We start from the raw sequence: 22,201 nt of genomic DNA, 5'->3' as shown, positions 1-22,201 counted from the left end.
ACATCCACCAAACGGAAAGTAAGCTCTTCTGAAATGTTAGGGATATATGAGTTTTATTCCAGCCATTTAACCTACTCAAATTCTTCTTCCTATTATGTCAGAAAGGACTGATTAAAAAGAAAACCACCCATTACATCTGAAATCAGCCAGGCACTAAATTAAACGGACAGTTATCTGTTCAAATTGGGATTGGATAGACAGACTGAAGGATTCTGGGTCCAGCAATCTCCTTGGATTGAATGGGTTGGTCAGTCCAATCTGAAATGAAAGCAGCAGCTACTAACTACCTTGTTGTCCCTCTCAGAAATCTCTGTCTTATCAGGCATCAGATACTATCCTAGTGCTCTCTTTAATTACCATCTTATTTAAGAGATGCCCAGAAAGTATTATTTAATCTCATTGTTCACAGGCATTGAATAAATGATCTGAAATAAAGGCAATAGTCAACTGCTTCCAATGACCACCTAAAATTCTATTCCTAAAGTATCATTTCATTTCTTTTTTTAAAAAATAACTCAGGGTCAGTTCTAGTCTATTAGTAACTCTTGTATTTAAATAATTTCTCTTAAAATTTATAAGTACTGAATATTCTTCTTCTCCCCTCCCTCTTCTCTTTCTGGCACATGCTCACTTTACTAAATAATTCTACTCCTACTCTAAATCATCATAACAACAATTAGCATTAATCTGTCTGGTATGTGCCAGGCACAGTGCTCAATGCCTTCAATACATTATATCACTAGCTCTCATAAAACCTTAAAAGTCTAACACTATTATAAGCCCCATTTCAAAGATGAGGAAACCAAGGCTTAAAGAGGTTAAGGAGGAAGTCACCCTGCTACAAAGTGGCAGAGCCCTGATACCCCACCTAGCACTTTCTAATCCAGAGTCAAAACCCAAACACTGCTTGCTACTGTTGACATACTGAAAGCTTGTATAACCCATGTTCCCTCAGTTGCCAAGCCAGACTGAGCAAGGGAAAGGGATGGACAGTTCTGGTCATGCATTAATGTTTCTGGAATGAATAAAAAATAGTCAGTATGATTCTTGATCATCTAGGGTACCTGCTATGAAAATGTAGCGTATGTGTCTTCCTTGCGGGCCATTACACTTTCCTGCTGCAACTACAGGTTCTAACAACATAAAATGCCCTGGGATCTCAGCAGCTGTGAAAGCTGGACCATGCAGCTCCTGTTGTCCCTGGTGGGGTAACATCATAGCTGCTGCTAAGCTGCAAAATGCCACAGGTGACATTCACCTAGGACTCTGCTGAGGCTATAGCTACCTTGAGACAGATACAGTAGGACTCGTGGTCCTGGCTCCATGAACTTTATGATGGGCTCCCAAATGGTTGTTGCCTTCATTTCCCCTCTCAAATAATTTTTAGTAGGTTTTCTAGGAGCTTTGGTTGGAGGATGTCGCAGTGAATCCACCTGGGGCTATATCAAGAAGCACCCTGTGCCATCATGTTCTAGCATCCAGAGACCAATTTGGACTCTACCCTCTGCAACCTTAGAGAGAATTTTCTGTCTTCCCGGCCACATATGAACAGAAAACCTTTCCCTCTTATTATGAATCTTATTCTCAAGGGTTGGACCACTTTGCCACGTGCTCCTCTATAGATCCAATACAACGTCTCTCATCCATTTCCATTTTATTTCCAAGGTACCTGGGTAGTTGAGAAGATCGGCTTAGGTTCCACATTTCACTATCCTCCCAGAACACTGAATGAATTGCTGAATTTCTGGAGTGGGTGGGGAAACCCAGATCAAATATAAGACAGCTATTAGAAAACGTACATCCCAGTGAATGCCATCTTACTTTTTTTCCCAAGAATATTGGCTAATCATCAGGGAAATGCAAATCAAAATTACAAGGCGATATCACCTCACCACTCTTAGGATGGTTATTATCAAAAAGACAAAAGGTAGTGTTGGTGAAGGTATGGAGAAAACAGAAGCTGTATACTGTTGGTGGGAATGTACATTGACACAGTCACTATGGAATTTTCTCTTAGAATCATTTTTTAAAATGAATTGACTCAATGACAGAATGTGTTCTTTAAATGAATAGTGAAAATCCTTATGCTTTGTGGGTAAAGTTGGCTTCTATGAATTACAATGAGATAACATGCTGGCTCCACATGATCCAGCTTCTACGAGTCCCCTGATCTTATTTCTTACCATAGCTGATGCTCCATAGGCACACACAGGTACAGTTTCCTGGATATTTGTAGATGGCATCTATTCTGGTTGGTTGGTTGGCTGGTGTCTGCCACACAGGGGCATTAAATTTTTTTTTTGAAAATTACCCTTGTCTCTATCTACTTTCCAGTACAATGACCTTGCTCTTCCTTGAACACCCCAGTCATGCTCTGCCACAGGGCCTTTGCACTTGATGCTTCGTTGGGTGGAAATGTTTGTCCTCCATATATCTGGTTGGTTCTCCCCTTTACTGTTACTATTTCTGTTCAAACAATATCTCATCAGGTAGACCTTTTATGACCACCCATTAACTGGGAGAGAGAAACTGCCCATTACACTTTCTCTTTACCTTGCTTTGTTTTTCTTCACAGTAGTTATCACCACCTTCCACAAACTTTACAAATATTTTAATTGATTTTGTATATTTACTTTATGGTCCCCCCATCAGAATGTGAGCTCCATGAAAGTAGGGGCTATGTGTATGTTTATTTGATAGTGTAATTATTTAAACATAGTTACTTAACATAGTTAAATTCTGTATCTTCAGGGTTTAGAACAGTGTCTTGCATGCAGAAGTCCCTCAGTAAACGCTTGTATGATTCTTGCGAATTTCATGGAAAATAGGTGTCTGTGAAGTAAGAAGGCATGCCTACTTTTGTGGCTTACAACTTACTTGTGATAGCAATTCTTCAAAAGCACTTTTTAAAATGTTTATTATAAACACGGCCTCCTCAGATGTCAACCTTGACAGACAGTTGGAAATAAACATTCTGGTTTAACATAAACAAACAGAATATAAATGTTTCCTAACTGTGTCATCATGTTACACGTTCTTCCCTCTTCTATTGAGTGGGCAACAAAGATACCACCGGCAGATAAACCTTTGTTTAATGCATGCCAGCTGGTTGAGCCATGCCTGACGTGTCCTTCTTCACTAGCTGAGTCCTCAGCGTCTCCTAGATAAGGAGAAAATGGAGCTACTAATTATAATGGTGATTAGCTCTAGTTAATGTTTAATGAAAACTCATTGTGCCAAGCATGTGTTAAACACTCTACAAACTTTACCCTCAGATGAATCCTAAGATATTTCCAATTTTAGAAATAAGGAAATTGATGATTGGATAAATTAAGTAACTTGTTTAAGGTCACTGAGTCAGAAAATGGCACACAGCAAGGTCTCAAACCCACTGCTTCCAACTCTACAGTTTGAATTTTCAACCTCTACTATTCAGAAGTCCCTGTATCATGTGTTATATGTGCATACATAATGGATTCTATTACACAATTCAGGATGAAGATCAGATCCCTTCTATCCAAGGGTTCACATTCTGTCTGCCTTATCCCAAACTCAATGATTAAAAAAAATCAATCTAATAGTCTCATTTGTAGGCCTAAGGAAGATGTCTTTTATACCTATTTTACCCTACTCATACCTTCTGGTTTGAATAAGGAACAGTTGGGAAGGTGTTTCTAAATCCTGGAGATATTCCTCACAAACTTGGTTGTACTCCTTGTTATACTATCCACATTCAAATAGTAAATAGTTTACATGTATTAATACATTGCAGTTTCAAAACTGCTTTCCCCTCCATTATCATGATAAACTGTTACAGGAAGGACAGGTGGTATTACTACTATTTTTCAGGCAATGGAGTAGATGCACTCACAAAGTTAGGAAGAAAGAGCAAGATCCCACATTTTCCTTCCATAAAATAAACTGCCCAAATAACACTGCTGGGGAGTTTGAGAGAAATGTAATAACGTAATACTGCAGCTTTCAAAGAGGTCCCGGAGAACCTGTCTGTCAACCACCTAATTCTGCAGAGGAGAAAAATGAGAGTCCCAGAGAAAATGCCCATGGTCACAGAGCTACTGTATAAACCAGAAGCAGAAGCCAAGATGTTTCAGTCCATTTCATGCCCTCTTCCCCTCATGTTGTCTCAAGGACAAGCATGTCACACCTCATGCACCCATGACATTATTCGAAAACAAGAACGCTCTCTAGTGAAAATGCTCCAATTACTCCCTTCTAAATGGCTGTGACACAAGCCTGATGGTACATGATTCAAATGGAACACAAAATGAAACTGCCCATAAAAATAATGTTATAGAGGGTGGCAAGGTTCCTAACTTGTCCCCAAAGTCATAATGTAGCCAAACCATAGTACAAGCACTATTTGATTTCTCACTGTTCCTGCAAGGCAGGCATGGGAATTTAAAACTTCACTGCTGTTCTCTAGTTTCATGGAAATCTCATCTCTCTTCTTCCCTCAGTGGCTCCTTCCCTGGAGGGCAGGAAGACATCCATCTCTTCCCACTCTCTGCCTTTTCTCCTAGCACTATGGTAGAACTTGGGGAGCGACACCCATGGATTGCAGCTGTTTGGGAGCTCTGGCCTCCAGGGGTGGGAACTGTAGGGCTGCATCTCTATAACCATCCCTGTGGGGATCCTGCTGTCCTCTAGGTGAGGCCCTGTCAAGCTGGGGTAAAGTAATAGGGTAGCCTCAGGCATAAAGTGGTTGGTATATTGACAGATGGTTACATCTACTGGTAGCAACAGGGACAGGGACATAAGAGGGACAAGATCTGTGACCTAGAGTGGGCCCTGCTGTACCCGGCCCTGCAGGAATTTCCAAGACTCAGGTCAGGAGGAAGACACTTTATGCCATGACCTCCTCTTCACTGTCTCTTAGGTATTTAAAAACTCAACAAGTACTGGCTGGGCGTGGTGGCTCACCCTTGTAATCCCAGCACTTTGGGAGGCCGAGGTGGATGGATCACGAGGTCAGGAGATCAAGACTATCCTGGCTAACACAGTGAAATCCCGTCTCCACTAAAAATACAAAAAAAAAAAAAGAAAAAAAAATTAGCTGGGCATGGTGGTGGGCACCTGTAGTCCCAGCTACTCGGGAGGCTGAGGCAGGAGAAGGGCATGAACCCGGGAGGCGGAGCTTTCAGTGAGCCGAGATCGCAGCACTGCACTCCAGCCTGGGCGACAGAGCAAGACTCCGTCTCAAAAAAAAAAAAAAAAAAAGAAGAGACTCAAAGACACAGTGACAACTGTCCATTTTTATGCTGAGATTCTATGAAGACTGAAAAACCGTGTACAAATATGGTTGGACAAAAAGCGTACGACCTAATGGGAACCTAAGTGGGGAAATCCAGCATGGTCTGTCTGTTCAGATGCTTCTTGGCCTCTCAGTACAGCACTCCTTCCTCCGAGACATGGGTTGGGACGCTTTCTGGACTTTCTTCATTTGTAGGCCTGAGGAAGATGTCTTTTATGCCTATTTTACCCTACTCATACCTTCCAGTTTGAATAAAGAACAGTTGGGGAAAAAAAACCTCAGCAAGTATTTACTGAGCACCTATTTTGTATGGTAAATGCTAATTATACCATACCACAATATTGGCTTAGAAGGCAGTTTAAGTCTTACATGTTTGGAAAAGTTTTAAGCAAAGAGCAATGCTTTGCTTTTATATAGGGTTCACTGTATGTTTACTACAGCAGAATTTAATCTGCAGAACTGCATAAGATACAAAACAGAGTTGCATTTCTTTTCAACAGATGGGAAAACCGAGACTCGGGGTTCTAGAACCTGCTCCAGGTTACACAGCTCATAAACACTAGGCGGTGCATAATCTAGATTCTGGTGCTGATTCTAACATGCTCTGGTATCAAATGAAACTCATGTCCTTGAACTCTGTACTGCTATCCACCTTACAGGTGCAGGTGCTGGCAGAGAAGAAATTTACATACACATTTTGAGGTCCATGGAGCGTTAAGAGTACACCCCTTGTGCTTACCCACCCACTGGAGCAGCCTCTACAGCATGGGTCTGCCTTGATCCTACTTGTGATATCAGGAAAAGTGAAATTCATGTTTTCCCTTGACACAGTTAAGACTAATTTTCCAAAAGAAAAAAGGTGAGGGAAAACAAAACAATTATACAATAAGCATAAGGGACAAAGAATGAGTTTCTAATATTTTAAAAATCTCAGCAAAAGAACCAAAGCATTTAGCTGAGCCCTATATTTTCTCTTCTTCAGATAAGCACACTGGCTGCATTGAGGAAAGCAGGCTCCTTGCCTCCCTCCACCTGCTGACGCTCAGACTGTCTCACTGTCCTGGAGAGGCTGGACTGTCTCAGTTTCTAGCCCTTTTCAAATTCCAACCTTAATCACAAAACCCATTTCTGTTTCAAAACTCCTGGATGCCTGGGCCTTCTCCCTCATTCCATTTTACTCTGAGATCTGCAAGCTTGAATTAACAAATAAATGATTAACACTTTCTAGATTCAAGTCATCATCCACCTATGCCCAGCCCCATTCATTGACTCACTCAAAAGACCCATCTCTAGCAACCACCTCCATCTCCAAACATCTGCACCTCTAAGAGCACAAATGCTCTTTAGTTGCTATAATGTGAACTTCCAATAACCATTACAAGAACACAATAAGAATGATCAACTTACGGTGAAAGTTGGTTGGGTCATTCAACAATAGTAACTACTTGGAATTAAATCGTCTTTCAATCATGCATGAGATTTGTACCAAAATCCTGGCTAGAGAATAGTGACTGCTCATTTTTATCCAGTGTGGTCTTTCCCACATAAATGTGGGTACCACAGGCTCTTTGGAACTATGAGCAAAACTATGCAAATCTGAACTTAAGAAAACTATGCATTACAGTCTAAAAGATTAAAAGGACCAGAAAAATGATATATGAACCTTTATGTCAGTTTAAAGCAACATTAAAGGAATTCTTTGAAAGAAATTATAATTTTTTAGTATAAGAATTTTGCACATCTAACTTTAAATGGTGGAAGTGCAAACCTTTTATTCTTTGAATGTCATTTTATTGAACTCTGCTGGCGACTTGTGGTTTCAGAGAGTTGTCCTTTCTGGTAGGTAGCTTTTTGAAAAATCAGCTAGTTTCTGCTCTATTATTTAGAGATGTAACTTATTAACTTAATATGTTATAGTTTGGGCTGAATTCATGTTTATGTAATTAAGTCATCTTTTTAAAAATCTGGTGTTTTTATGTAGTCCCTTCTAGCTAAAAGCATATATGATCATATAGGTGGCATGATTTGAGAATAATGACCCATTTTGTGCTATAGATTTTTTAAGAAGGAAGTTATTCAAGGAATTCTCATTTCCAGAAAACTGTGATAACTCTATATTCTAGAGCTTTTAACAAATTCTGACCTATCATTTTTAAGTCCTTAGTATCTTTCAGGCATTGTTTTAGATGCATCAGTGTAGTATTTCATTTCTTTCTCACCACTGCCTTGTGAGGTGGGTGTTATTGCTCCAATTTTTCAGTTGAGAAATGAGTCTAAGAAGACTAAATATCTTATCCAAGTCTGGGAAAATCTTGGGATTCAAACCTGAATCTAACTTTCAAATTATTCATTCTTAGGACACATTATAGTGTTTGTTTTCTTTTATTAATTTATTTATTGCTACATAACAAACCCAAATCAGTGGCTTAAAACAACAGTCATTCCTTTTTACCCTTGCACCTGCACCTTGGGCAGGTTTAGGTGGGAAGGCTGGTCTCCACACCACACGGCCACAGTCAGTGGGGGAAGCTCAGCCGGGGTGAAGATCTGCCTCCCAGATGGCTCATTCTCCTTGTTGGCCAGGTGGTACTGGCTGTGGCCTCCTTTCCACAGGGGTCCTTCCATGGGTCAGTGAGGGTCTAAAAATCAGTGTTTCAAAAGACAGAAAGTGGAAGTGGCCAATCTCTGAATGCCTGGGCCCCAAATCTGGTACAGTGACACCTCTCCTATACTCTGTTGGCCAAATCACAACCCAGATTCAAGGGAAGAAGTCACAGACCCCATCTCTTAATAAGAGAGTCCCAAATTTCAAGGGCCACATTGCAAAACTCTAAATTTCCAGTATGGCAGCGATTTCACTAAATTGTGAAATCTCCCAATTTGTGAATACTCTTATCCTTTTTTGGGTAAAACCTCCAAATGGTAGCTTCTTAGGGGAGAGAAAGATCTTTGGATCTTTCTTTTTCCTACATATTCTTATTGTTACTGAAATTGCTTCTGTAAACAGATTTAGACTTCTGAATTTTAAAACAAATGGGCTCGTAAAGGAATTTGTTATCTTCAAGTCTTCTTTTCAGTGTTCATAGCAGATTCTCTTTTTTTTTTAAAGCACTTGATAACTTTGGTTAACTTTCCTTATCACACGGCGACCAGTAGTTTCTGAATTCCATTTTAATTAGAGTCTTCTAGAATATCATTAACTGAGTGAAATCTTTTCTGAAGCTACTCTTCTTTGCTTAGCAACAAACTCATATGCAGGTTCCACCTCATGTAAGTAGATTTTTCAGTCTATTTAACAGTTTCAACACATTCTTCTCCCTTTAGAAAGCTGTGATTTTACCAGTTCTGTCATCTGGGAATTTCTCACCAGTTATTTCTTGGGCAAAATTTTCTTATTTTCCTCTGACTTGTCTTCTCTGCTTTGCCCAAATAAAACAAAACAAAAGCCTTCTCTTGGTTGTTTACACTGCTCCATTCCTCTACCCCCAGTGTCCACAGTCACACAGACACTGCACACATAAGGATACAGACCAGTCCTCATTCCAAAGCAGACATTACTAATCACTGCTCTTTTCCACTGAGCCTGAATATGGTCCCACAGCTTTCTCTCTAAAGTATTCCAAGCACTGCTACTGATTCAGAAATTAGACTTACCCGACTTCCAGGATATGTCCTATTCTGTCGGGAACATTTCTTTTCCAACTATGACAATTAAGTATTTCTCATCTTTCAAATATTGTTCAAAATCCCTTGTTCTAACTGAATAACCCTTCCTGGCTTCTGCATCCATCCTCTGACATACCTGGAATCACAGCTCGTGCCACCTGTAGTGGGGGCTGGTCCCAATCCCTGGGTTCAATAGTAACCTTAACCAGGAAATGTTTAGTATTATTTCTGTCCCAACCCTCTGGGACTCAGGGTCAGATTACTCATGCTGCAGTTCTGGCCTTGGGTTCTAATCCCAACAGCAGATTTGTACATTGTCCCAGGACCTCAGTCCTCCCTTATGATTAGGGGCTGGGATCCTATTGTTTTTGCCAGACACTTTCTGCTACCTTATTCTCCTTCACAAGTCCCCACTTCAGAAAAGGAACTTTGTGCCCAAGACATTCAGACTTTGTACCTGCCAAAACTCCTTCAATTTTTATCTAAATAAACCTTACTCTTCTGACACTCAGATAAATTAAATACATTTCAGGCCAGGCTTTGCTCACTCACTGGGTAACCCTTCAGATTCTATTAGACTCCTTGACATCAAATGCTTTCCCTTTCAAAAACCATGCTCTCCCTTGGATCTGGACTCACTCTTCTTATACATGGCGGGACCAGTTCCCCACTGGCCACCCCTCTACAGTAGATGGGTGATTTTTAGGTCTGATCCTTCTCAGTCTTTCCCTTTTGGCTAAATGTGAACAGCTCATGCCACACTGGGATATCAGATACAACCTGATTCCAATTATTCCAATCAGCCTTTGTATGTAAACATCCCTTTCACAACTGCAGTGTCTGTAGTTTTTATAGTTGTTTGTCCTGCCTCTTAGATGTGTGAGTCTGAAGAATAAAGACAGCAGCACATACTGTTATTTTTACTCCCTTTCTAACACTCCACACCAACCAATTAGGTGTTTGCTAGTGCACAATGGGTATCTAATAAATACTGCAGTTGATGCTAAGAATAAAACCTGAAGGAGACATTCTGCAGCAAGAAACTCTTTGAATGACACTGTATGTAATAGATCAGATTAAATATTATGAAGGATACGCTTTCAATTTTGCGGTTTCATCTGAGTGAAATTCTGTAATACTCTAGGAATAAGACACCTGACATCTGTGCTCTGCTCTTTGTTTTGAGCGTGCCATTTCACAGTCTTTGAAATATTTTGGCTTGAAAACGAGATTTCAAGGAAGTATTTCATTAGAAGGGGGGTATTATTCTCTTTGAATTGCATCCAAGCTGCAGTTTTTCATCTTCTTTATTAACTTTCTATCATATAACTCTCTTTTCTAATTATACATTAGCCAACACACTTCAATGTGCTGAATGAATCCTGTTTGGTTTCAACAAAAATAGAAATGGAAGCTAAAGCCTTGAAGAAGCGATGTGAGCCACTGCTACAAGTTTCACATTTATTTAAATAACATGACCATTATGAGCAACACTTAAAAAAAATTGAGTTGAACTTTAAGCTATCCAGTTTATTAGTTGCTTTATGTTTATAAACAGATTATCTTTAATGCCTGAATGCTGGCATTACAGATCTTCTGCAGCTGTTTTGGATAGGAATTCATCAATGCTTAGAGTTCAAAGTGGGTCGCTTTTTGACATTTTCCTACTGTATCAGTGAAATACATATTGCCAGGGATTTCTCAACAAAATGGAACTTTTAGTATTTCAACAAATGTTGATATGCCCAGCCTGACTTTTTTAAACTTTTAAGTTCAAGATACAAGTGCAGGCTTGTTCTACAGGTAAACATGTGTCATGGGGGGTTTGTTGTACAGATTATTTCATTACCCAGCTATTAAGCCTACTACCCACTAGTTACTTTTCCTGATCTTCTTCCTCCTCCCGCCTCCACCCTCCGAAAGGCCCCAGTGTGTGTTGTTCCCCTCTATGTGTCCACGTGTTCCAATCATTTAGCTCCTACTTATAAGTGAGAACATGCGGTATTTGGTTTTCTGTTGCTGTATTAGTTTGCTAAGGATGGATTCAAAAAAGAAGAACCTTAGGCTTACTTTATCAAACCTAATTACTTCCTGTTACTCTGTAGAATCATCATTTGCCATTTTAAAAGGTGCTTGTGTGTTTTTACTTTTTTAATTTGCCAATTATCTATTGCTGCATATCAATCTACTTCAAAACTTAGTGGCTTTAAATAACTTATTTATAGAGAAATATGTGACTTTTCCCAAGGCCATGCTAAGAACTTACCTTACAAATGTATTCTGGTACTGAGTATCTGAAATATGTGTACAGATACATGTATATCATTCCTGCTATTATCTTTAGTAGCTTGTACCTCACTGTCTTCTTTATATGAGATAATGGGCTGTGATGTAATGAGGACCCCCTGGACTCTCTTTACCTCATTTAACCTTCCCAGACTGGAAAGCAAGGGAAGAAGAAACCAGGCAATTTCTGCCCACCTGCTCACTCCTACCCCTTGGGACCTGACCTGTTCCGGGGAGCATGGCTTCACTCTCTTGTCCAGGCTCCTTGTTTTCTGGAGCAGGCCACAGGATGGAAGGTCTCTGGAGGCCCACCATCTCCAATGAGTGGCCAGAAGAATATCTAATTCTGCTATTTAGTATTAGGATGCATGAAGGCATTCTCTTTATCAGGAAAAATGGTGATATTTTGATCTTCTATCTGCAAACTCTTTAGTCTTTTTATCAGAAACTGATTTTCAGTTAGTTCAGAACTTGAGAGGGGAAGAAGGGTGCTATTTACTGAGTTATTCTCAGTCTTCAATAACACATAGTAATAATGACAATAATTATTAACACTTGTTGAGGACTTACTATCATACTTGCAATGACACTGGATTATGCTCTTTTTGTCTCACATAATCTAATTATAACAAAGGGAGGTCAAAGAAACTGCAAAACATAAGGGGTGGTTGTGGTAATTTTTAAAGTCAGCTACTATTTATTCCTCCCTTCCCCATATGCACATACCTCTTCTCACATTAATAAATGAGGTCTAATTCTCCCCACCTTGAATCTAGACTAGCCTGATAACTTGCACTGATGACAGAACGCAGCAAAATAAACATTCTGGGACTTCCAAGCCCAGGCCTTAAGAGGATGAACAGCTTCCACTTCCTTTCTCTGAGGAAGCCAATCCCCTATAACGACTCTTGGGCTGGACTCCTGAAAGATGAGAGAAAAGCTGGAGACGGAGAGAAGACCCTCATGGAGGAGAACTGGGTTACCAGATATGTAAATGAAGCCTACTGGGACCTTCCAGCCCGGCCAAGTCTAGGCTTAGCTGAAAGCAGCTGAATGACTGACTCAATTCAATACCCCGTGGAACAGAAGAACCACCCGGCCAAGCCTTGCCCAAAATACCAACCACAGAATTGTGAGAAAGAAATCATTATTGTTTTAAGCCACTCAGGTTTTGAGTGGGTAGATACATAGCAATAGATAACTGAAAGAGAAATAAAATAGAAACCTTCACACACTGTTTCGAATAGCAAATGGTATGATTGCTCTGATATACACTGCTTACAGAATAATTTTAAAAGATCTATAAGCTGATTTTTTAAACTGCAAAATCATATGTATAGTTTATCTTTATAGTCCAAGTCATCCTTTCTTCCAAATGTCATTTTAAATGAGCCACCTTCAAGGGCAAACAATATCACCTCAAGACATCAGTTTCACTTCTATTCAAAATGATAAAAGCTTTCTGCTGAATGGTAAAGACTATTTCTTTCTATTCCCTGTGGAGATCTCATCATTACTCTGCCTCATATTTGATTATCATGCAGAATAGTTTCCATGCCCTGGCTCTATTCATTATCTGGGGAGCCATACTAACCCCTCATTCTGACCCCCTACACACCCCGAGTTGGTTTACATAACCCTCCTTGGTGCTCCTTTAATGCTGTGTTTATATCATTAGCACAGTGCTCGTCACATATACATTATTTATGGAAATACCATAAGAGCAGAGACCTAGTCTGTTTTGTTCACTTTTCTGTATGCTAAGCACCATAACAGCACTCCATATAGAGTAGTTGCTTCATGAATATGTACTGCTTGAGTGAGTGAATGTGTCTGCTCCCCCCTGGCTAGATACTATCTCTTGGTGTTGATTATTCATTATCTCTTCCTTCCATTATCTATCTCCTTAGTACTGCAGGGGCTAAAAACCTGAAGTTTCTAGACTTGCTTGTTGCCAGGGTCCAAACGCAATTCTGGTTCTACCAAAGGGATGCACCTGCATAAGATCTGGAGGACAAAGTTCCTTCACCAGCAGTCATAGTGGCTAACATGCAGGTTTCAACAAATGTGTTTCTGCAGAGGCTGAGCAGCTACTCAGTACTCAGGGTCAGCTGTGATACCGGCAATGGCTTCTACAGTTTCCTACCCTCTGGGTGGCGGCTTTGACAATATGAAGTAAATACCCAGTGGTGCCCCTGACTTTTGCTCCTCCAACCCCTATAATGATTTTTGGAAGCACCTAATTCCATGAAAGATCTGGGGTAGTTTGTATTTTACTACAGCCATGTGCCACATAATGACATTCCAGTTAAGAATAAACCACGTATGTAACAGTGGTCCCATAAGATTATAATACCGTATTTTTACAGTACCTTTATTATGTTTATTTATTGAGATGGAGTCTCTGTCACCTAGGCTGGAGTGCAGTGGTGTGATCTCAGCTCACTGCTGCCTCTGCCCCCCAGGCTCAAGCATTTCTCCTGCCTCAGCCTCCCAAGTAACTGGGATTACAGGCACCCACCACCACACTCAGCTAATTTTTATATTTTTAGTAGAGACGGGGTTTCACCATGCTGGCCAGGCTGGTCTCGAATTCCTGACCTCAAGTGATCCGCCCATCTTGGCCTCCCAAAGTGCTGGGATTATAGGCTTGAGTCACTGTATCCAGGCAACAGTACCTTTACTATGTTTAGGTATGTCTAGATACACAAATACCCTTCTGTTACAATTGCCTATTCAGTATTCAGTACAATAACATGCTATACAGGTTTGTAGGCTAGAAGCAGAAGGCTTTACCATATGGCCTACATGTATAGTAAACAGTATCATCTAGGTTTGTGTGAGTACACTCTACGATGCTCATACAATGACAAAATTGACTAATGACACATTTCCCAGAAGATATCCCTGTCATTAAGCAATGCATAACTGTACTGAGTTCTAATTTATATGCCTCCATAGACTGCATTCCTTGAGGGCAGGACATATTTATATTTGCTTAAACATACTTGCACAGTGTCTGTATCATGGTAGACTGTAATAAAGATCATAATAAAATAGCAAACATTTATTTAATATTTACTACATGCCCAGCACTGTCCTAAGTGCTTTACATCTATTAGCTTCTGTAATCTACTCAATAACTCTGTGAGACAGGGGATGTCATTGACTTCTACAAATTGGGAAATTGAAAACAAGGAAGTTAAGCAACTTGCTCAAGAAATCATAGCATTATATAGTGGATTGAGGATTTAAATGCAAGAAACCTGGCTCCCAAGTCTAGCTATATATATCTGTATCCAATAATTTCTCCGCTTGAATAATGTCTGCTTCAGGACTTAGAAGATACAACCACTAACATTTTAGAACTCATTTACTATAAGTGTCCTATGTGCATTTATCATAATATAGCAACTCAGTATATTCCCCTTGACAACTTAGTTTTTAAAGATGGTCTTGTATCAAAATGGCTGTGCATATGTGTGTGTGTGTGTGTGTACATATACACACATATACGCTTTTTGCAGTATTTTTTTTCCACTACTCATAATGACAATAAAAAGGGAGCCACAGAAATAATCGGGATAGTAGGAAAAGTAAGAAGAATAATGGTGAAGAATACTGATAGGTTTCATGTGAATTTCTCAATGCAGATATTTCTGCCTTTTGGGTGGGGAAGCAAGTTCAAACAACTGATCACTAGTTGTAGCAAATGAACCCATGTACACACATAAAGGGAAAACATGTTTCTTGCTGTCACTTCCACTGCAATGGAGAACAAACTTTCCTATGGAGACTCCAAATGCATGAAGAGTCTGGGAAGATGCAAAGCCATGCAGACAAAAGAAAACCAAGTGGTAATGGTATGAACACCTGATCAACACTGTGGACAAGAGTTCACGACTCTCAATAATGACCAGCATAGAAATCTGAGTGGACAGAAAAATGCATTAAGTGTTCGAATATCTTTTTCTCCACTTCAGATATCTTTTTGCATGCAGAGGGTAATGCACTAGTGTAGGATGCTGTCAATTACTCCTTAGGGGAGGAGAAGTATCTTAATCTGATGGCTGCAGTTGGAAAGAAAATCTGACCACGATAGCCCAGCCTCTGCTTCCTCTCTCGTAAAATTGTCATTCTCCTCTACTTCTCCATGTGTTAAGGTTTAAAGGGATCTACTCTGTCCACGAGCCAGGGAGAGTGGTCTGTGCTCTGCCCACTGCTAACAGTGACTGGGGGTGAAGCCTGTCTAATTCTTGGGTTCAATATTGGGAAAGTACCTTGCCCAGAGTTAAAACCATATTCTCCAATAAAAGTCCATATCTTTTACCTGCAATTCCAAAAATCTTCAAAGCTTTGAAAATAAAAGATTTCCGCCAATCCACCTGGTAGCAAACCCTGAAGTGACCTGAGTCCTTGATGGCCAAACCTGACCTTGACTGACATGAAACTACTTACAATCTACATCACTCCACTTGGAGCTTTGCTATCTGATACAACAGCCACATGAGTCTACTTAAATTTACATCCATTAAAATTATATAAAATTAAAAATTCATATTCTTAGTCATACTAACCACATTTCAAATGCTCAATAGCCCTATGTGGCTAGTGCTACCACATCAGATAGACATTTCCAGCATCACAGAAAGTTCTGTATAACACTGGCTTAGACTGAACTCATGTTTCCTTATACACCTATTCATATCCGACATGGGTTGTTACCCCAGGCCCCACATATTAGACAGTATATAAGTATTTTTCCTCAAAATCTGAAAAAAGAGATTCCAAAATCACATCTGGCCCAGATGATCACAGATAATGGATTGTGGACCTGCATCATTTTCATCAGTAATAAAAGTGATATTTTGGTTTTCCTTCTGCGTTAAGACTGTACCTTCCTGTAAATTGATAAAGAATGAAGACAGAGAAGAGGAGGACCTTTACACTCTAATAACAGGGAGAGAATCTGGCAGGTTCCTCTCATCTCCATATGCATGGGCTATTTAGGCTAATCACAGTAAAGGATTTTATGTGGGTTTTAAAATCATCTTTCCAAGGAGCTATAAGTGCTGTTCTGGCAGAAGTACAGTAGCTAAATGACTAGAAAACTTCCAAGGATTGATGAAGATGTCACAGATGGAATTTCTATGTTGGGTGGGAGGTGGAACTAGATGAAGTCCAAGGCCCATCCATTTAAGAAAATCTGGGATAATGCTATCACCTCCCCCACATGGGTCCTTCTCCAGCATCTTCCACATGGTGGGGACTAGTCAGAGGCAGATACACTTCTGGACAATAATGTGTCAATTGGAATCCAGCACATTCTGAAATTTCCTTGAATGCCTAGGGCTACCTCTTTGTGGGAGCAAAGTGGGTCAGCATAGCCATGTTCCCTGCCAGCTGTTCATACTCTTTAATTCTGACAGTCAGAAGATGCTGGACAATGCTTATCCCCCCATCTGGATTGTCTTGTCCACGTGGTGTGAGATATTTCACAGAGATCTGTCAAGAGCCTAGGCTGGATAAAATAATATCAAGAGAAGTGTTTTCAGGGTCCTCTAGGCTCTACTCTGTTTTGCTCTGCTATATTAATTCAGGCAAGTGGTATAATTTGATACAGCCTCAGTAATCTCATCTGTAGAACAGATGGAACACCCCTGGTCCACTACCCAGAGGGTTGTTTGAGGATAGAAATCAAAATTAATATAATGAACTAATACATGGGAAAGTAATTTTTTCATTCTAAAGAAATTCTATGGCCGGATGCAGTGGTTCATGCCTGTATAATTCCAGCACTTTGGGAGGCTGAGGCAGGTGGATCACCTGAGGTCAGGAGTTCGAGACCAGCGTGGCCAATATGACGAAACCCTGTTGCTACTAAAAGTACAAAAATTAGCCGGTCGTGATGGTGGGCACCTGTAATCCCAGCTACTCAGGAGGCTGAGGCAGGAGAATAGCTTGAACCCGAGAGGCAGAGGTTGCAGTGAGCCGAGATTGCGCCACTGCACGCCAGCCTGGGTGACAAGAGTGAGACTTCGTCTCAAAAAAAAAAAAAATTCTATTCATTCTATTATCTATTCTATTCTATTATCTTCGTTACTGATGGGGAAATTCCATGCAAGCCTTGTACAGCATTACCTATTAAAACAATACTCCAAGCAAAATCCTTGCTGGGTTCTGAGTATTGCTATGAGTTCAACACAAAGCAGTTTTTATTTAGAACATAAATTGGATTTCCGCTTGTAAAGGAAAGCATGAGATAATGTTTTCTGTCTTAATTTGACAGTAGAGAGGCTCTTCAGTATTGGCCAAGAATCTAATATTGTATGGTACCAAAACACAAGCATTTGCTTTCTAAATTGCATCCATAAAGATCACACGGTCAAGTGCTGCCTCTGACAGAGCATTTACCAAGATTTTAAGGCTTCACATTCAGATCATTAAAAATGCCCATCTGTCCTTTTTATTTAATATGCCATCAGCTCTCCAATTTGGATAAAATCTGATATCCTGCCCCTATTGAAACTTCCCAGGTAAGCTTCATGTTTGTTTTGTTTGTTAAGATCCTTGTGGAAGCTGTCCAGCTCAAACCTTAGCCAAGGGGCATGACTGGCTCCTCCCTCCTGTTCGCTTTCCTAGGGTTAATCTATGCTAAAGCTTTTATTTCAAGAAACTAGGGAATTTGAAGAATCATATGGACAGGCTTAAAAAATGACATTAACTTTGAGTACTAACTCAATATTAAGCTGATAGTATACATTCACTATCGTTTTTATCTTAGAAATTGCTAATCTAGACAGCAAGAAAAAATTACACATATTAACAGAATTTTTATTGTATTTTAGAAGCAGCATGTTTAAAGGAAAAGAGTGATTTAGCTAGCTTCACGTCAGCAGCAGACTGAAACACATTTCATATGACTTTATTTTAAAGCTCAGAACTAAAAATGTTTAACATTTAAACATTTTCTACCAAAATTCTCTCACTTAAAAATGTTCTAGCAATATTTTAAGAAGTAATCCTGAACACTTAAGTTGCAAATTTCCTTAAATAGGCTGAATATCTCCATTTCTTTTTTCCTTTAAATCCAGATTTAGGTACAAATACTAGAAGACATCTTTGAGATAGAATGATTTTTTTGAGTGTACTGTATCATCCTAAAAGCCTCCTTAAGTTCTTTGAAAGTGAGCTGTAAACTGATAAAAGGACAGTCGTGCCGTCCCCCCAAAGTATATCGTTTTTCTAATACGAATTAGTGCATGTTATCTTTTTGATTCTCTCCCCAACTCCTTCTCATAATGTAAGCTTTACCTCAGACTTCTGCTAGTGCTATTTTTTCCGAAACGGTAATTTTCTAAGAAGTTACTATTGTGGGTCTTCTCCGAAAGCTTTTTCAAGAAACCAGAACCCTGGGTTTTCAAATGAGAATTATATCCAACGATCGTTTGAATGTGGACGTTTCTCCTTGACTCTTCTCGACCCAAAGGCTCGTTAGAGTGCAGAAAATGATAATTGTCAAACCTCTCACCTCTGTCAGTCTCCTATAGACTCATAGCCAAACATTTTTTTTTTCCTAGAAAAGAGCAATTCCTGCAGTTTTATACAGCCCCAGTCAAATACATCCTTCCTTCCCCAACCCCCCACTTACTGGAGATGAAATCTAACGTTGAGGACTAGGGACTGGAAGGTAGCGATGAGCCAGGATTTGACCGCCCAGCGTTCAACCTCTGTGGTTGTGAATGCAACAAGAAATCAACAAGTTTTCAGGGAGTGCCGACCAGGTGCCTTAAGCAGGAACATCACTGAGTAGGCTAGGTTCTAGATACAGGAGACCAAGCCCTGTGACCCATCGGAGAAGATGAGCTCATCCTGCGCGCTCCACCGCGAAGCCTGTTCCGGGACCCACAGAGCGTGTCCCCCTCGACCTCCGGTTCACAAAAGTCTGATTGGCCTCTGCAAAGGGCACCATCGCACCTGCAGGAAGAGAGGCTCAAGGAACTCACCTAGCCTCAGCTGGAAAAACTGGCCAACGAGAGAGCCCCGCACTCAGGAACCGGCCTCGGGGAGGAGAGCTACTGTTTGCGTTTGCGGTCATCTCGGAGAAGAAACCGCTTAAAAAAGGGCGGGGGAAAGGAGGTGGTGGTGGCGGCGGCAGAATAGTGCTTCCAGGAGGGCCGGCTAATGCCTTGCATGTTTCTCGGATTGACCCGGGGGAATAACCCTGGGTGGAGAATGGGTGTCCTAATAGAAGTGAGCAGGCAAAACCGACCAGCGAGGGGAGAAGAAAAGTGATTCAAATTAAATTCCCACGCGCTCAGAGCGGCCACGGCTTTAGCTGGAGAAAGGGAGTGCAGGGCGCACCGGGCTGTAGGGCGGACACACACTCTCCCGCTCCCGCAGCGCGGACGGACAGAAGGACTGACCGGCAAACCCGAGCGAGGGACGTACCTTCAGGGTTGGCGCTGATGAAGACTCGGACACTGCGGCCGGCGGGCACGAGGTGAGAGGGCAGGGCTGTGAGGTTACCAGAGAAAGCTGCCCGCCGGAGCGCAGAGTCTCGGGGACAGGGCAGCTTGGTGCCCGCGCCTGCCGGCCACATTGCCCTCTGGGAGGAACAGCCACTGCCGCCGCCGCCACCTCCTGCTCCTCGGGTTCCTGCCCGCGGCTCCGCGGAACTGCCGGGTCGATCTCTGCAGGCGGCGCGGCTCAGAGTCGCTCCGAGCCCGAAGCGCCACTGGCGAGCTCAGTGGCGCACAGCACCCGCCGGCGACGAGCTGCCATACGGACCCTCGGGCCCCTGTCGCAGAGGTCTCTTGCCCCTCTGGGCCTCCGCCTTTGCCCGCTGCCAGGGCTCAGAGCAGCAGCCAGCTGGAGCGGGAGGTCAGCGTGGCGGCGGCTACGCGCGCAGCTCCCGTTTGCGCCGGGAAGCGCCGGCGGCCATCTCCCCGCCCGCGCCCACCGTGGGAGGAGGGGGCCGCCAGGCGGCAGGGACCGTGCGAGCGAGGAGAGCAGATGAAACTTTATGTACGAGAAGGCGTCCCGACTTTATCCGAGTCCGCCTCTCTCGGGCACAGAAATAACCTGCGGCTTAGAGGACGGCCGGGGCTTGGGCGCGGGGGCCTCGGGAGTGCGCAAGGGTCTCCCAGGCTCCTCTGTGGGCAGCCGAGGGCTCCTGGCTGCCTCCGTGGTGGAGGACAAGAAATCAATTAGCCTGAGATTTCTATTACGCCCCCTCCAACTCTCCTAAAGGTCACACGAGCCCTAAGAATTTTCGGGAATCCACACGCGCGGGCGGCTGCGCGTCTCTGCCCAAGTGCAGGGAATCCAGTCTCAAAGTTAGACGCACACAACCCCAAGCCAGGCCAGGAGAGTTTGAAGCATCAAGTCTCCAGATTGTCTCTGGCGTCCTGGAGGGAGGGTCGCTTCATCCCTATCTCTCCTGGCGCAGGTGGCAGCGTCCTGCCGCTCCGCTTGCTCCCCACGCGCGTCTGAGCGGGGTTTTTATAGCCAAGCTGCGCAGTTCACGTGCTCCTCGCCGCGTGGTCCCGGAGCCTTTCCGGGAGCGGATCTCCGCGGGTAGCTCCTCTGAGGCCTCTAAGGCTCCTAGGGGGCCTTTCTGCTCCCATCAGGGCGCACTCACCGGCTGTTATGCTCGCCTGGCGGCTCCCGGGCCCGTCGGCCGCCAGGTTGCTGGAGCCCCGCGCTGGCTGGTGCGCACCTGGGCCGGGCGGGAGGGTGTGGGTTCTCCGGAGCGCCCCCCTGCGCAACGTTACGCAAAGTGCAGGTGGCGGTGGATTGGGACCGGGGTGCGAGAAATCAGAGCTGGCTGTGGGCAGCAGCTTCTTGTGTGCACTTCAGCCGCTTTTCCAAGTCGGTGCAACGCGTGGGTCAGCTCCACCTGAAGCTGATCCAGGGCGGTCACAGCGGACGCGCGGCCGTCCTCGGGTTCCGGGCTCAAGGCCGCAGGGGTCCAGTCCATGTCCTAGGTGACATGAGACGCAGAGGGACCCAGATGTAAAATCGCCGTGTCCCTTCCACTCCACTGCACCCATGGAAATACTGCATAAGCCAGGACAGGAACGAAGACCTCGCAAAATAAAGTGTAAATGTATTGGGGACTAAGGGCGCTGGGAGAAGGGAGTGTTTGTAGCCTTAATTGCAGTTTAGTCTCTAAATCACTTATTCTGGGCTTTTGGGCAGGGACACCTGTCTTTTACGGAAGAATAACAGTTTTTCCAAATCTTTGAGATTGGGGAAGAAGGGGTGGGCGGGCACAGGGTGAGGCAGTTCAGACGCATTTATTCTCTTCTTGCCTGGATGCTCCTAATCTAAGCAGCCTGGCCTCCTCTGGGCCTGCACTTCCTCTGGGGCCTGCTGGTGGCAGTGAAGTCCCATGCACTGCTGTTCATTTTTTTACCCCACTCCAGCCCCAACACACACGTTCTGGGGTAACCTCTTTGGAAGAACTGGGTCTCTAGGTTTGTAAGGCTGCCTCTCCACTGCTGAGAACCAGGGGGCAGACAGCAGCAGTTCTTACTTTGTGATAATTTGATGCAACCCATAAAGAAGGCTTGAACATACTCAGCTATTTAATTGAATCAGTTTCTTCACTCCGGACTCATTCTCGAGTGGAAATGTTCTCCAGCAGGAAGGGGGTCCCTGAAGGATCCTCTGTTGTCTCAAGAGGTATGGACTGAGAGCTGTGGAAAGGTCACAAATACATGGTGTTTATTGCGTATCATCGTGTATGAAAGTACAGTATCTATTACTGGAGAAAAGAGCTAGGATCACTTTATGCCTGATCTCAGTATTGTTTATAAAAGATTAATTAGAAGTTGCTAGATTATCAGGGACCTGACTTCCTGCCTTTCTTTTTTCCCTTACTTCTTTGTTTCTCTCTTCTTAGAAATAGGATTAGTGTTTGTGTCTTCTGACCTTTGCTTCAGATTACAAAGTGTTGCATTTTCTTTGGAT

At 42.6% G+C, this 22,201-nt stretch overlaps 1 protein-coding gene across 1 annotated transcript in view; it reads right to left on the bottom strand.

Moving 5' to 3' along the window:
* Positions 1–19,999, bottom strand: part of NWD2 (NACHT and WD repeat domain containing 2) — a 208,995-nt gene extending 188,996 nt beyond the window's left edge. The window contains exon 1 of the mRNA XM_033213947.1: positions 19,676–19,999. Within this exon, the coding sequence (XP_033069838.1) occupies positions 19,676–19,826 (151 nt within the window). The 5' untranslated portion in view covers positions 19,827–19,999. The remainder of the gene's footprint in view (positions 1–19,675) is intronic.
* Between the last annotated feature and the right edge of the window lie 2,202 nt (positions 20,000–22,201).

The sequence above is a fragment of the Trachypithecus francoisi genome, unplaced genomic scaffold, assembly GCF_009764315.1.
Source record: "Trachypithecus francoisi isolate TF-2019V2 unplaced genomic scaffold, Tfra_2.0 Lachesis_group1, whole genome shotgun sequence".
Classification (NCBI taxonomy): Eukaryota; Metazoa; Chordata; class Mammalia; order Primates; family Cercopithecidae; genus Trachypithecus; species Trachypithecus francoisi.
Note: the sequence above shows the minus strand (reverse complement) of the source record. Positions and strands in the feature narration are given on the sequence as shown.